The sequence below is a fragment of the Lepidochelys kempii genome, chromosome 28 (assembly GCF_965140265.1).
Source record: "Lepidochelys kempii isolate rLepKem1 chromosome 28, rLepKem1.hap2, whole genome shotgun sequence".
NCBI lineage: Eukaryota > Metazoa > Chordata > Testudines > Cheloniidae > Lepidochelys > Lepidochelys kempii.
In genome coordinates this window covers 5,851,831-5,868,050 of record NC_133283.1, presented here as the reverse complement: position 1 = coordinate 5,868,050, position 16,220 = coordinate 5,851,831, and the positions used below count along the sequence as shown (strand labels likewise).

At 50.9% G+C, this 16,220-nt stretch overlaps 1 protein-coding gene across 8 annotated transcripts in view; it reads left to right on the top strand.

Annotated features, from left to right (window-relative positions):
- The first annotated feature begins 4,064 nt into the window (after nt 1-4,064).
- The window catches only part of LOC140904195 (uncharacterized), a 48,330-nt gene continuing 36,174 nt past the window's right edge, over nt 4,065-16,220 (top strand). Inside the window, exons 1-3 of one of the 8 annotated variants that reach the window (XM_073326550.1) lie at nt 4,107-4,126; nt 4,948-5,037; nt 14,225-14,351. In XM_073326550.1, coding sequence (XP_073182651.1) covers nt 14,318-14,351 — 34 coding nt within the window. In that variant the 5' untranslated portion in view covers nt 4,107-4,126; nt 4,948-5,037; nt 14,225-14,317. The other 7 variants (XM_073326549.1, XM_073326551.1, XM_073326548.1 and 4 more) reach the window with 7 other exon arrangements.

Sequence of the window (16,220 nt, the reverse complement as noted above, 5' to 3'; positions counted from 1 at the left end):
TGGAGCGAGTTACCCGCAGACACGAGCCAGGGTGTCCGAGCCTCCAACCTAGACCAACGATAGTCGGGGAGGCACCAGCAAGGAGACGTGTTACCTTGACTTCTAGGCCGCAATGCCCTGAAGCTAAGGGTGGTCAGGCAAACTCTGCCTATAGCGGCCCTTATCCCGCCCCAAATGGGGACAGGGAGTGCTTGCCCTGCAACAAGGCTCAACAGCCTTTAATTCCTCTGGGAAAGGAGAATGTGAAAAAAAAGAATCAGGCCCTGGGACTTCAGGAGGGACCAAGTCAAAGATCCCAGGAACCTGCAGGGAAGACAGATTGTGGATGCTGCAGATGGAGAGTGGGAAAAGTGAGACCTTTTTAGTACCCAGAAATTTCCCTACCAACCTAGGACATCACAGGGAAGCACACATTTGTGGCAGGGATGGAGCGTATTTTCGGTGCAAGGAACATAAGATTTCATCAAAAGTGGCTGCCTCACAGGTCTTAGGGAAGAGACGTATGCATAGGAGCCGGGGGGAAGGCACTGAGCAATAGAGAGAGGAGAAGAGTGAAAATAATAAAATATGAAAAATATGTAAAATAAAGTGACACTGGACTATTGTAAGAAGGGGCTGCAGGCTCTATATCAATATGGTCCGGGCAGGGATTCTGCGTTTATGTTCTGGGATCCCCCATAGCTCCACATCCCCTAAACCTCCCTTCCCCTATGTCCCACTGACCCATTCCACATGCTTTCCAGGTGTCCCTTGGTCCAATTTCTCCAACCCCCCCGTGACAGAGTTGGAGCTGCTCTGCAATGTTGGTGAATATTTTATGATCACCTGGATATTGGGATATTTACTGTGTGAATAATTCGGTTTAGTTTAATGCGGGGGCTGTAAGGAAAACAAGCAGAAAGGGAAGGCAAATGGTTCATGATGAGATACACCTTGGTGGTCCCTTGTTAAGAGACAAGGCCTGAACTATTTGCTTTGAATATTCTAGCTCCTGTCTCCAAGCCACATACAGAACGGGGTTTGACGAGCCAGGCCAAGGCCTGGGACCAAGAAAATCAAAAGGATTGGGGCAGTTTAAAAAGGGACTCCCGCTACAAAGAGGGATGGCTGCTCAGATAATTAGTTGGAGAAGTGAGACAGAGACTTGTGGACTGAGCAGGGGTGTGTGAAGAAGGAAGGTCTGCCTAGATGATCACTGGGGATAGCGGGCCTTTAGGTAAGACAAGCATGTGTGAAAACTAATTTTTAAAATCCTTATTTCTCTTTTGCTTTTTCCCTATGCAAAACAAACATGACTGCCGTTTGAAGAAGGCTGTTTTGTCACTGTGCACTCCTGATCCCAGACTCCTGAAGGTCTTTGCACTCAACTTGGCCTGCTGGGTAAGCACAGTTCACACATGGGTTATTGTCTCCCAGGGCCCTGTCTCGGAGCAAGAGTATTCCAGAATTCCACTCCAGGAGAGGAGATGCACGAGGCCTGACAGCTTAGGGGACGGTGGTGGAGGTACTTAGAGAGACCTGGGAGGGGACAGAGGTGTAGCTATGATACCCAGTCCTCCTCCTTCCCACCAATCTCAGCTCTTCCCACCTTATGCGACCTCAGGAGTACCCGTTCCTTGTGTTCGTTCCTTCCTGCCCCTTGCCCAAATCCCTCCTCACTACCAGTTTCCCCAAATTTCCTGTTCCCCAACCACTTTGCACCCCACCCTGCAACTATGCCAAGTGTAACTTGCTCCTAACTCCTAGGAGCCCCTGCCAAAAAAAAGAGTCCCTTGCCTCCCTTCCATTGCAACCATCCCAATTTCCTGGAGCACCCACTACCCTACACCCACCCTTCCTTTACTTTCACCAACAACTTGTCCAGCTCCGTGAGCTCCTGATCCAACTCCTTCTCATTACTGCTAGCCCTGCATGGCACCAAACTCCAGACAACATCTGCACCATAGGTAACAAAGCAAAGGGAGATGGGAAGCTGAGTTGTGCATATTATTAAGAAAACAGTATTACTAAAAAAATTCCCAGATTCTCCACAGGGTGACATGTTCCAAGTGAAGGGCTAGGATTACGAATCACAGAAACGTGGTGCTGGAAAGGACCTTGAGAGGCCATCTAGTCCATCCCTCTGTGCTGAGGCAGGACCATTATACCTAGACCATCCCTCACAATTTGGCCTAACCTGTTCTAAAACATCTTCAACGATGAGGATCCCACCGTTTACTTGGTAACCTATTCCAGTACTTATCTATCCTCATTGTTAGAATTTTGTTCCCTAATATTCAACCTAAATCTCCCTGGCTGCAGATTAAGCCAATTACTTCTTGTCCTCCCCCTGTGAACATGGACAACAATTGATCACCGTCCTCTTTGTAACAGCCCTTAACATCTAGGAAGACTAATATCAGGTTCCCTCTCGGCCTTCTTTTCCCATGACTAAACATGACCTATGTGGAAAGGTTGAATCAAACTGGGCATGTCTGAGGAGAACGAGGCAGCTTTGTGGCGGTTTACTTCTGAATGGATATGAGCAGGGCCAGACTGCGTTGCTCAAGGTGAGAGAACAGGATGTCGCTACATGAATAGCCAGTACCTAATACTACTTAGGAATGCCTGGGTTTTTGCAATGCTAGCCATGCCTTGGCCAAGCTCACGTACCGGACAGTGAACTCATAAGCAAGCACCTGCTTTGTGACGGGGCCTGACTTTGGTTCACAGCACGGGCTTTTGCTCACTTTGATTCAGGCCTCCGGTCTTGCACCAGGCCCAGGGCTCCAAGCTCTCTCGAACACAGGGATATTTTGCACGTCTGTGGTGGTTCGTGTGGAACAGGCTCCGTGTTTGAGTGAAAGCTGCTTCTGTTCCCCACGTCACACACGCACCCAGATGTTACCCCAGCAACAAGCAAGGTGTGAGACTTTTGTGCTGCTCGGCGCCTGGGCTCTGTTCCCAGTGCTGTGGGGCAGGGCAGGGCACCGGGCTGGGGTGCGTGTGTCCCTGGCGTGGCGGGGCGTTGCTGAGACAGGGCAGAGTTAAGGTGGCATTGTGGGGGTGACGTGAACCTGAACTCTTCATTCCCCCTTCCAAGAACCGCGGGGACGGGAACCCTTACCCAGCGAGGCCACCGTCTCACAGGTCTCCTGCGTGACGTCTCTGAGCGGGGTCCAGCAGAGCCCCCCTCTTCCTCGGTGAAATACACCGCCTCGAAAGCCACCGGCCCCTGAAAGCGCAAGGGCCCCCTCCTTTTTGTCCCCCCTGGCTGTTTCCCGCCCTCTCCCACCTCCAGACCGAGCTCCCCCCAAGTTCCCTCCCTCCTGGGGAGTTTCTGCTCCTCTCTCCCGCCCAGGATCCCTTCCCGAGCGGGCTCCGGGGCCCCTGTCCCCGCGCCCCTGTCCCCGGGGAGCAAGCCATGGCCAGGGCTCGGCAGCCGGCGCGGGGGGCAAGGGGGGGCAGGGCTGAGTCCCCCCGCAGGGGCCAGGCCGGGTCCCCCTTTGGCAGAGCCCAGCCGAAGGAGTCATGGGGGGCGGGGGGACCCCCCAGGGCTGGTCCCCGGGCGGGGGGGGGGCAGCCCAGCCCCACCCCCACCCCCAGCCCCGGGCGGGAATAGGGAGAGGTGGGAACTGGCTTCTCCTCCCCTTCTTCCCAGGAAACGGGGTCTGGGAATTCCCCCCCCCTCGGGCGGCGGGGGGGGGGCTCCGGCCCAGGGGCTGCCCCTCCCCCCCCGGGCAGGGAGGGGTTAATGCCGGCCCCCCCGCGGGGGGGGAGGGGCAGGAGCCTGTCCCCGCCCCCCCCGCCCCCGCGGCTCCTGCCGGGGGTGGGGGAGGGGCCGGGCCCGGTTCGCCCCCTGCCCCGGTGGGGGGGGGGGTCCCCCGAGCTCCCCGGGAGCGGCGGGCGGGGCAAGGGGCGGGGCCGGGAGCGGCGGGCGGGGCAAGGGGCGGGGCTGTGGAGAACCCCGCCCCCCAACGGGGGGGGGGGAAGGGGCGGCGCCGCCTCACAGCCCCGCGCGCGCGCGCCGCGCTCCAACGGCCCTAACGGCCGCAACCGTCACGTGCCTCCTCCTTCCCCCCTCCCCTCCCCCCCCCGCCCGCCCCCCTGGGTACGTCACTTCCGGGGCCCGCGCGGGGCAGAGCCGGTAAGAGCCGGGCGGGGTCCGAGCCGCACCTCGAGGGGGGGGGAACTGGGCCGAGACCCCCCCCGCCGGGCCGGGGGCGGGGCCTGCGCTGGTTGGTCCCGGTTCGGCCTCCGTAGTGGGCGGGGGGGGGGGGGTTGAAGTGTCTCTGGTCCCTGGGAGAAGCGGGGGGGGGGGGCACCTGCCCATCCCCCGCTGCTGCCCCCGCCCATCCCCCGCTGCTGCCCCCTTCCCTGGTCCAGGCACCGCCCCCCCCCCGGGCCCCTTCAAACTGCCCCCCCCGCGGCCCGTGTGAAGGAGGGGGACCCACTTTGTGCCTGTCTGTGCTGGGCAGTCCCATAAAATCCCTTCAAACGGCCCCCCCTCCCCCTCCCCCGGCCCCGTGAAATCCCCCCCCGCCCGCTCCGGGGGGGTTTCTCGCCTCTTGTCAAAGGGGGGGTTTGTGACCCGTCCCCCCCCCAACTGATGGCTAGAAAATATCCCCCAAATCCCCCCCCCCCACTTGCTCCCTCCTCGTCCGCTCGACCGGGCTGGGCCCCGAGCGTTGGGCCCCGTCCCGCCAGCGGTAACGTACGACCCCCGCCTGCGACTTCGCCCTTGCCCCCCGCGCGCCAGCCGGGGGGTGCGTTTCCCTGCCAGCGCGGCCTCTTCTCGCTCGGTCCCTCGGCCCAACGGCGACGGGAAACGCCCTCGGGTTTCCCCGCTGACCCACACCTGGCCCGCGCGGCGCCGAGGAGGTCTGGGGGGCTTGGGGGTTTTCCCCCCACTTGCCTGGCCTGGCGGCGGTGGGTTTTATTCTGTGGGTTGTGTTTTTCTACGTATAGATTGCATCGCACCATAGAAATGTAGGGCTGGCCAGGACCTCAAGACGTCAGCAAGCCCAGCTCTCTCTGCCGAGGCAGGACCAAGTGCAGGTAGATTATCTCCGACAGAGTTTTGTCCTCCCGGCTCTTAAAAACTTCCAGAGAGAGAGACTCCACAGCCGCCCTTGTGAGACTCTTCCAGAGCTGAGCTACCTTGGCCCTGGGGCCACCCACACAGACCTTAGGGGTGAGCAGCTCTGGAGAGAGAGAGAGGAGACCCCAGTGAGTGGGCAGCTGGGTAAATAGACGAAAGTTGGGAGGAGAAACATTGACGTGTCCAAGGTCACGCAGGCTGTCCGTGACAGAGCTAGAAAGAGATCCCAGTTCGAGTGCTGTTTGGGGTACTGAAGGTCTCTGCCACGCCGGTGTTTTAGGCACTGGTGCAAACCCTTAGTACAGACACAATTTACACTAGTGCAGTCTGATTGGCACGGGTGCACCATGTCCCAGTCGGACGGTTTGGGGTGGGGAGGGGGACAGTGACCTCACTGAGGCCTGGGGCTGGCTGAACGGTGCAGCTGGTAACGGAGGGGCAGCAGTGAGTGCTGGAGGTACGAGCCAGGAGCACAGCCCCACACGACTGGACACTGACTTCTCCTGACCCGGGGGACACCCCCCCCCCAGCTGTGTGCAGGGACGGCAGCTGAGCTGCCCTGCCAGGACAGCCTGTGCCTCCATGGACAAACCACCTCTTCCCGCAGCCTAATACAGTGGGGTCTGGGGACCTTTCCAAGCTGAGAGTGTTGGGGCTCTGGAGTTTGCACAGTCTGTTCCTGGCTCTGTCACTGATCTGCTTGGTGACTTTGGGGAGTCCCAGCCCCTCTCTGTTTTCCTCCTACCCATTGTCTACTTGGATTGTGATTGCTTTGGGGGAAGGACTGTCCCTCTCTGTCTGTGCAGTGCCCAGCACAATGGGGGTGCTGATCTCAGTCAGGCTCTCTGCAAAGTGCAGCACAATGGGTCCCTGATCGCCATCAGTGTATCCTCAAATCATTATTTAAAGACCTTAAATTACAAAAAAATCCACCATTTACCCTAGTTTAAACCTGCAAATGACCCATGCCATGCCCCATGCTGAAGAGGAAGGGAAAAAACCCCAACCCCCTGGGTCTCTGCCAATCTAAGTCTGTGCAAAATTCCTTCCCATCCCCAAATATGGCAATCAGTTAGACCCTGAGCATATGGGCAAGAGCCAGCAGCCAGACACCTGGGAAAGAAGTCTCTGTAGTAACTCAGAGCGCTCCCCATCTAGTGTCCCATCACCGGCCTTTGGAGATATTTGCTGCTAGCAGTCGCAGATCAGCTACATGGCATTGTAGGCAGTCCCATCGTACCATCCCCTCCATAAAGGTATTGAGCTCAGTCTGGAAACCGGTTGGTTCTTTTGCCCCCACTGCTCCCCTTGGGAGGCTGTTCCAAAACTTCACTTCGATGGTTAGAAACCTTCGCCTAATTTCAAGCCAAAACTTACTGATGGCCAGTATCCATTTGTTCTAGGGTCAACATTGGTGCTTAACCTAAATAACTCCTCTCCTTCCCTGGTATTTATCCTTGTGATGTATGTATAGAGAGCAATCCTATCTCCCCTCAGCCTTCTTTTGGTTCGGCTAAACAAGCCAAGGTCTTTGAGTCTCTTCTCATAAGGCAGGTTTTCCATTCCTCGGGTCATCCTAGTAGCTCTTCTCTGCACCAGTTCCACTTTGAATTCATCCTTCTTAAACATGGGAGACCAGAATGGCCCACAGTATTTCAGATGAGGTCTCATCGGTACCTTGTATAACAGGACTAACCCTTCCCTGTGTCTACTGGAAATACCTCGCCTGATGCATCCTAGGACTGCATTAACCTATTTCACGCCCGCGTCCCATTGGCAGCTTATAATTATCTTGTGATCAACCAATACACCTAGGTCTTTCTCCTCCTCCGTGACTTCCAACTGATAAGTCCTCAGTTGATTTGCAAAATTCTTGTTGTTAGTCCCTAAGTGCATAATTTTGCACTACTGATTTTCATCCCATTTTCTATTACTCCAGCTTTCAAGGTCATGCAGATCTTGGATGATATTCCTGGCCTCCTCCATGTTAGCAATCCCTCCCAGCTTTGTGTCACACCCCCACTTTTTGTGCCAAGGTTACTAATAAAAATGTGGAATAAGATCGTTCCCAAGACTGACCTCTGAGGAACGCCACTAGTAACCTCCCTCCAGCCTGACAACTCACCGTTCACCATGACCCCTTGTAATCTCCCCTGTAACCAATTCCTTATCGACCTTTCAGTGCTCATCTTAATCCCCATCTTCTCCAATTTAACGAATAGTTTCCCATATGGAACTGTATCGAATACCTACTGACTTCCACATAGATTAGAGCTACTGCATTTCCTTTGTCCAAAAAAAAGTGACCTTCTCACAGAAGGAGATCAAGTTGCTCTGGCATGATCTACCTGTTGTAACATCATGTTTTATTTATTTACACTGCTGAAGGCTGGAAGGAACTGTTAGCAATAGGCTGAGAGTGGCCATGTGGAGGTGGGGGAAGGGATGGCAGACCGTGCGGAGGTGGGAGGGGACACGGTGTTGGATTTTGTTTTGTAGGAGTCCATGTCCCTGCTCCCTGTGGCCGTGGTGGCTTCCGTACCAAAGCAGCATGTCAGCGGAGCAGACACACACACCATAGCTCCATCTGGAACACGCGGCGTTCACTGCCAGACGGGATGGGCGATTTTTCAGGGGCCCAGCTTGATATGCCTGGCTGGGGTGGATCCAGTTGGACGGGGGTCTGGGGCTCTGATAGTTTGGGATGTTCCTTTTTGCATAGTCAGTTCTTTCTCTTTATTGTTTTCCCCCTGCCTGTGCCCGAGGCCACTCTCTTCTTAACTTGCTTTGGTTATTTCAGTTCCAGTTGTTAAATGAGATCTAATAATTGCAAAGCTGAATGAAAGATAAACCAAACAGAACCATTTGAATTTTGGCACATAGCTAGTAGAACTATACCTAGTGAAGGTACGCTGTAATTACCTGCAAAAAGAAAAGGAGGACTTGGGGCACCTTAGAGACTAACAAGTCTCTAAGGTGCCACAAGTCCTCCTTTTTCTTTTTGCGGATACAGACTAACACGGCTGCTCCTCTGAAACCTGTAATTACCTGGTTACCTATAGCATTTTCAGGTGGCGTCAAAACAATGTCAAAGAGCCAAAAGCACTTTTTAGGGTAAAAGGGCTTGTCAGGTGTTTGCTCTCTAGGGAGCATGTCACCGGCCAGGGGTTGCAGACTTTCAGGAGTGGGGCGCTGGATTGTATTTAGTAATCTCAAAATAAAAGGTTAAGATGGTTGGTTCACAATATCCAATGAAATCTTCCAAACGATTATACAAATAGACTCTAATACTATGAAAACAATGTAGTATTAATACTGATTCAAAACCGAAATTAAAATTATGAGATAAACGCATGAGAACTGAACTGACACCTAATTTCCATGTCTTAATGCCTGAAATTTTGACACTCTCTCACAGCATCTTTTCTTTTTAAAAGCTATGTACCGCACACAGTCAAGTTAATGAAGGAAAGCACACCAATTATTGCCTGCTTTGTGTTCCATTTGCATCTGATTAAGCACCTAATTAAAACTGTACCACTGTAAGTGGAAATGCCTCAACAGAGCTTCGCTCCAATGCATTTAAATCTGAATGAAAAGTTTCAAAATTAAATACATGTCAGGATGGTAAACGGGGAAAATACACAGAAGTGCCTCTACTGAGTCCTGTTAACTTCTTGTCCCAACCCACCACGAGTTCTGTCTATTGGTCAACTGAGCTCCCAGTCCCACATCAGCTGTGCCCTCTCCTAGCCTAACCCGTTTCTACCGCAGTTCTTCATCCCCCTCGTCCAGGCAGGGGGTTGGCGCTGCAGCCCCTTAGACACCTGCATCAGTCACTGTCTCGCATACTGGGGCTATTTAGATTTCAGGGAATGATTTATCAGAGTTACTGACTCTGGGAGGTGGGAGAGAGGAGAGACTGAGAGGGAGTTTGTTCCCCACACTCTGCTGGGCCATGTTCAACCCTGGTAGTCTCCATGTTACCTCATCCTCCACCCTCCCCCATGTGTCTCTGCTCATGTGTGAGAGTGTCCCCTTCTGATCATAATGCCACTGGCCTCAGCAGAGCTCCCAGACAGGAGCTACATCACGATGGGGTTACGGTACTGAGAGTAAAATACATCACAGGGAGGATGTAATTATCCTCAAAGGAAGCATTACAGTCTAGGAAGTGAAAGAATTAAAATACTTCATTACTTGAAAGTACGCTTGAAAGGATTGGATTTTTATGAATAAATTGCAGTAAATGTTGATTTCACTGTACACACAGAGATGAAAAAATGTTTAAATAGGTAAAATATAGAAATGCTTCTGGAGAAAGTAGAGTTTGATTTATGGATATTTACACTGTATATTTTGCATGTGACATTGACAATTTGTGTTTGAATAGTTATAAAGATTTGGCTTTTTGAATCTCAACATTTACTGTAATTAAATAATTGTTGTCTGACCACCCCCATAACTTCCCACAGATCTGAACATTGAAATTGTAAACATTGAAAAAAGGGCTTAAAAATAAATATCTATATCATCTATTGAAATTAAAAAAAGAAATAGACAGAATGAATTTTGCCAAACCCACTTAACAGCAATCACAATGTGCTGTGGGATGGAAATTCATAGCTAAGACACCCAACCTTAATTCTGCCCCATAGTGACACCAGGCAATGGTCATAGGGCTACGACTAAGGCATTTTAGCGTATAAAGTCCCAGATTAGATTATACTGATTTGTAAAGACACATCAGATCTTTCCCTCATGGTATCACCTTCACTGGTTGTTTCTTTTATTGGTAATTCCCAGAAGTCAATAGATAAATAACATTCTATCGGTTATGAAGTTGCCATTTCAGATTTCTGGGGAATGGCTGTACTTTTGCACTAGGAGCCAGGTCCTTGGAGAAACGGAGTCTTGGTGTCATTTTAACTTGTGCATGCTCAGCAGCTTCTGGAATTTGGTTCAAAGTATTTCCGTTTCCCTGGCCTGTTCTTAAAAGTACTGCTATAGAATGTGGGGAGGGGCGGAAACTCACTGCAGGATCAGTAGCTGAGTCCCTTAGGTATTTATAGCTCATCGGAAAAAGGACGGGGATTCATGGGTGTCTGGGGATTTAGTAATAAACATACAAATATCATTGTTCTTCATGAATTTTCATCTTCTAACTCTCATAACCCACTAATTATCCCTGGCTGCCCCCGGGAGTCTGGGGAGGGAGTACTAGTAAACTCCTTTGGCCACTGTGGAACCTAAGGGACAAGGATCCTTCACATCCCAGGATGGGGAAGGACCCTCAGGGGCTGGCTGCAGTCTCCCCTTGCTGCTGTGAGAGGAATGGAGTGGTCCTTCATATAAGACACAAACACACAGAAGGGCAGATGGGAAATGTAATTCCTTCCAGGGGCTTGAAAATGTTTGCTTTAGCATCCTGAGCTCTCTCTTCCTGTTTATGTCTCCTTCTGCCACTTTCCGATCTCTTGGAGGTAATTTCTTTTAGAACCAATTAAAAATCCCTCTCTTTGATATCCTGGGACCAACATGGCTACAACAACTCTTTTCCCTTTGTACCCCCTTCCGATCTCACCTCCCCCTCAGCTGAGACTGTCCCATGTGATGGGAAAACAAGGGTTCAGTCCTGTCACTGGATTGGGTCTTGCCAGCACTAACGGGAGAGAAAGCCTGTGTGCATTAATGACAGCGGCAGCTCGGAGACACAGGGAGAAGAGATGGGAGTGAGCAGGTGATGTTTGTGCAGGGTGTGAGTTACTCATGTGGGAATTCTGCACCGCTGCGTACGCACAGAATTCACGTCCAGCACGGAATTTCTTTTCTTTTCTTTTTTTTTTTTTGGCATGCAGGAGATCCATTCTGCCCGAGAAGTGCTGCGGTTCTGCCCTTCACCCACCAGAGGCCCCTGTGGCACCAGAACGGCTGCGGCCGGCTGGGTTCATCTTGGTGGGAAATTGTTGCCCTGAGCTACACCCCAAATGGGAAGAGAGTTAGTGGGTGCAACTTGGGAGAGTCCTGAGACACGGCTGCCCCTGGGGGTGGGGAGAGGGTGGTCATTCTCTACTCGCAAGAGGGTGTGGAAGGGGCACAGGAGGAGCAAGTGTCCCCCATGGTGACTGCTCAGCCCCAGCTGCTTCTGCCCCCACCCTACCCCAAACCTCTTCACCCCTCCAACTATCCGCTGCCAGTCTTCCCGCGCTGCTACCCCTTCCTGACTGGCAGAGAAACTCTAAGCTCTATCCCCTTCTCTTTCCCCACAGAGGCTTGGCTTGCCCAGGGCTTTTCTGCCTGTGTGAATGGCAGGCAGGGATGAGGAGTTATCACTTTCTGGGAATGTACTGAACATTCATCCTGTCACTGACCCCTTCATTAATGCAGAGGTAAGGTTGCCCCGCAGTATGTTGGGCCCTGCCAGAATGTCAAGTTCAGCAAAAGTCAAACCTCCAAAAACTTGGAAGTACAGAGCTAACATGCATGCCAGTGCAACCTTAACTCTGCCCCCTGGAGCTGGCAACAGCCACGGGGAGGTAGCTGCCTGCACTCACCACTCTGTTAGGTGTGGCTGCACTGAAAGGTAGAGACATTAGTTAGAACAGCTTGGTGGAGGTGAGATTGTGATATGAGGCGATCTGGGTCTGAGTCCCCCCCCATGTGTGCGATGAAAGGAAAGAGGTGTAGGTGTACTTTGAGCTTCCAGTCTGTATCATTTCTGCACTGAGCTGGGCATGTTGTCAGGAGGAAACAGGGGACTGTTTACCATGGAAATGATCAGCAGCGAGGTGGGATCTGAGAGCAGTCTGTGTGCTTAACGATGGGTAAGTGAATGTGGAATGTCAGCTGGAACTTGTGTGAGTAAGGATGAAACACTTGTAAAAAGGGGTGAAGAGGAGTTCAATTGACCAAGTGTGCGGCTGTTTCTGGGGAGCAGGCTCAGTGTCTGAGTGTAGAACAGGTGTCGGTAGCTCCTGTATGGTGCAGCTCACTTAAAACCAAATTCCGTCTTAGCAAAGATAAAGAGCTTTATTGTGTGCCCTGGTTGTTGTTTTCCCTCGTACTTTAGTGACAGGCACTATTTCAAATGGCCGGGTGCACATAAGTGTGTTGTAGGACTAAAGAAAGGGTCACTGCTCCCATGGGTCAGAATTAGAATTACGCTGGTGTGTACCTTATCTCTGCATTTCCTGATTATTACAAGTTTGAGTTTTGCTGATCTCTCTTCTGGAGGGGCAGACAGCTCCAGGCAACCTCAAATCCTGCGTTCATAATGTTTTTTGTAAGTGAATTTTCTAGCTTTTTTGCACAGAGCGATGTTGGCAGGAGGAGTTAGAAGCCCTATAGGCAGTTTTGGGTCTCACACAAGTTTGCAATCAGAGGCACAGAGAAGTGCAATGACTTACCCAAGGTCACCCAGCAGGCCTGTGCCAGAGCCAGGAATAGTCCCTGTCCAGTGCTCTTTCCACATAGGTGCTGGGTGATTCTGAAGTGCAGCTCCCTTCTCTTGTACTTTTATTTGCTATGGCGGAATGGGAATAATGGTCATGCTTTCAAATGTCTCTCCTTCGCCACCTTCTTCCTCTGCCACCATTTTCAGCTCCGTCTCCCCTTCTTTCAAGTGTTTGTCATGGGCAGTTTGTAACAGAGCCAATGAGAGAAATCTCTGACATGGTCGTGCCCCAGCTGGGCCTTCTGCTCCTAGTCCAGCCATGCCCTAGCTGTGCCCAGTCTGCCCCTCCTCCAAACAAGTCCCCTCCCCTATACACTGTGGCCTGCCCCTCCACCCCATACAATGTGTAACGTGTACCTTTAAACTATTCATATCTGGGATTTCGGATGATTAAATTTGTGTTACCGTCAGCTCCCCCCAACCCCAGTTTCAGTTGTTTGGTGGTGCCCCAATAGTTTTCCACTGATAGTTTGGGATGGAGCAAGGCTGGTCACTTGAGCCTTGCGTTACCTTGCCAGCTGACTAGTGAGAAGTGACGACTCCGTCTTGGGTGGATGGGCCAATCCCAGGGCCCGTTACCTCTCAGCGATTGATTTTACATTGCAGTAGTGTAATGCTGTTGCTCATATTTAGCTTTTGATCCACTATGACCCCCAGTAGTACTCCTTCCAAGGCAGTCATTTCCCATGTTGTATGTGTGCAACTGACTGTTCCTTCCTATGTGAAGTACTTTGGATTTGTCCGTATTGAATGCCATCCTATTTACTTCAGACCATTTCTCCAGTTTGTCCAGAACATTTTGAATTTTAATACTATCCTCCAAAGCACTTGCAACCCCTCCCAGCTTGCATCGTCCGCAAACTTTATAAGAGTAATACAGAGATTCTGTTACTGGGAGGGTTTCATCCTGTCTCAGAGGGTTACACACTGGTGGGAGGGGGCTAGGCCTGTACTGGAATAAGCTCACTCTGTGCTTCACAGTGTGGCAGAACCTAAAATGTCCATTAGCAGGGAAAAATCCTATGGGGAAATTGTTATGATTTGCTGAATATGATTTTCCTATTTGTGTGCATGTGTCATGTTTGTATCAGCATCTTATGATATTAGTAGATCATCTGTTTTTCTCCAAATCCAGGACAGAAATATTTATTGAACACTTCTACCTCTTCTGCATTATTTTTGATAATTCTGCCATTTCTGTCTAGTCATTTACCACTACTATTGTTAGGATTAATTTTGTACTTAGTATACTTCTAAAAACTTCCTTCTTATTTTCATTGATTGATCATTGATTTCTGATAGCTTCACTTACCAATTTTCTACAATTCTGACCTTCTAACTTATATTCTTTACTCTTGACTTCCCCTTTCTTCCATATATTTTATTTGGAGAGTGTTGGGATTCCTACCAGGGAGTCACCAGCAGGGTCCAGAGACGGCCCCATCTCCTCTATCAAGCTCTGGCTAGTAGCTATGTGATAAATGTGAAGAACCTGCCTCTGTCTGCCAGCTGGGAAACAGAAATGTCTTTCTTTCTACCCTCTGATGCCTCCTGGCTGCTCTAAGCAAGTTGGGCTGGGACTCTGTTAACATGTGCCTCGTAGCTTCCATTTACCTGGTGGTGCTGTTCTGTGACTAGTGGGGTTGTGACTGGGGCAGCAGGTACTGAGTGTTGGACTCTTGCTCTTTCAGGGGCCGGTGAGTTTCGAGGAAGTGGCTGTGTATTTCACCAGGGAAGAGGGGGTTCTGCTGGACCCCATTCAGAGAACCCTCTACAGAGATGTCATGCAGGAGAACTATGAGACGGTGGCCTTTCTGGGTAAGGAGTCCTGCCCCCTCGGTTATTAGAAGCTGTGGGGTCTCTAAAGAACCTGAGTTGTAATAACTTCACACGTTTATTCATCATAGAAGTTTTGAGAAGTTTCCTTGCCCCCCCTTTTTTTGCCTTATCTCCCACACACTAGTATAATTTTTGGACATGTGTTTTTTGGTGCTGTCAGTCATTTTAAAATTGCATTTAATATATCCTTATTGGCTACATTAATAATTACATTAATAACTGTAGCTTTCATGCCTTTTGCTCATTTTAAGAGGAAAATATGTCGCCTGTAGAATTCTAAATTGAGTAAATAGGTGTATGACTCATGGATGGCTTGTGTGACAGTCAGATGAGCTCCTCTATTAATAGGAGAGCGAATAATCTTGCCCTTCAGGACCCCACGGGTGAAGGGAGAACAGAGCTGTGGGAGGGGAGGAGAAGCAGGGGAGTAGATAATTCTGGGGTGCCAGGACATGGGGAGGGTGTGTGCAGGGTTAGAGTTCAGAAGCAGCAGGGAGGAATGAGATAGTGAGAGATGAGGAGGGAACACAAGAAGTTCCCACGGTGCCGGGAAGTGGTGTCGGCTGAGAGTAATGGGAAGAAGGGGAGGGGAGTGTGGAGGAAGGGCACCCAGGAAGTGGGCTGGGTGAGTCAGTGGGAGGGACGAAAGGTTTGGGGATCTAGAGCTGTGGGGGATCCCAGACCTTTAACCCCGAATCCCCACCCAAGCCTTATTGCTTTAGAGCCTATACTCCAGTTTTATTTTTGTTCAGTTTCACTTCATTAAACATTTTTCCAGCCAAATATTATTTTAACTTATTACCCCCTTCCCCATATAACCTCCCCATGTCTATGCACAGAGACCCTGGTCACCGATCCTCAGTCCTTGCTGCATTCCTCCCTCCCATGGCAGGGCCGCTACCCAGGCACAAATGGGCACTTTGTTGGTGATGTCACAGGGTGGTAGTGTAGCCTGAACCATTTTTACACCCATAAGATTACGTCTTGGGGTACAACTTGCCCTTGTCCATGGCGACTCACAGTTATTTATATGAATGCGGTACAACTGCTGAGACACTGCATAGCAACCTAATTGTGAAAGCCCGCCCCAAACTTCCTTCTTTCAGAATCCTGTGGTGCATTGCACCTGTTTGTGGTTACTCGTTTGTCTCTCAAAATGAGGGTGCAAAATATCTGACCTGGGGTTCTCTCCTTAGGCCAGACTTCAGCATAACTGCATAACCACAAAATCTGAACGTAATATAAGGCCCTTAACTGTTGCAAGCTTACGCTATGTCTACACTACCGCGGTAAGTCGACCTACGCTGTGCAGCTCCAGCTACGTGAATAATGTAGCTGGAGTCGTTGTACCTTAGGTCAAGTTGCCGCAGGGTCTACTTACCTTACTCTTCTCGTCAGGGGTGGAGTGCAGGGGTCCACTGGAGAGAGAGATCTGCAGTTGAGTTGGCGAGTCTTTACTTGACCTGCTACATCGACCATCAGTGGATCCATCTCAGAGCTTTGATCTTGGCTGTAGTGTAGTCCCTGCCCTTAATAACCCATTTATTTCCGTTCACCTCCTTGCCCCTCCACCCATGTTCCAAGCTAATAAGCAATACTCTGAACATGACATTTTACCTCTAGCGAGTATAAAATTGCCCACAAGACATGAGACTAGGTCATAGATCAGAAAATCAGGTCTGGGTCAACAGGAGTGAGAGTTTGGAAAGTGTCTTTTCCCCGCTCTCCCCATCTGCAGCTGCCACAAGCTGTCTTCCCTCCAGGCTCCTTGGATCTTTGAGCCTGGCCCTCCTGAGGTTGCGTGGCCCAGTTCTTGTTTCTTACATTCTCCTTTTCTGGAAGAATTAG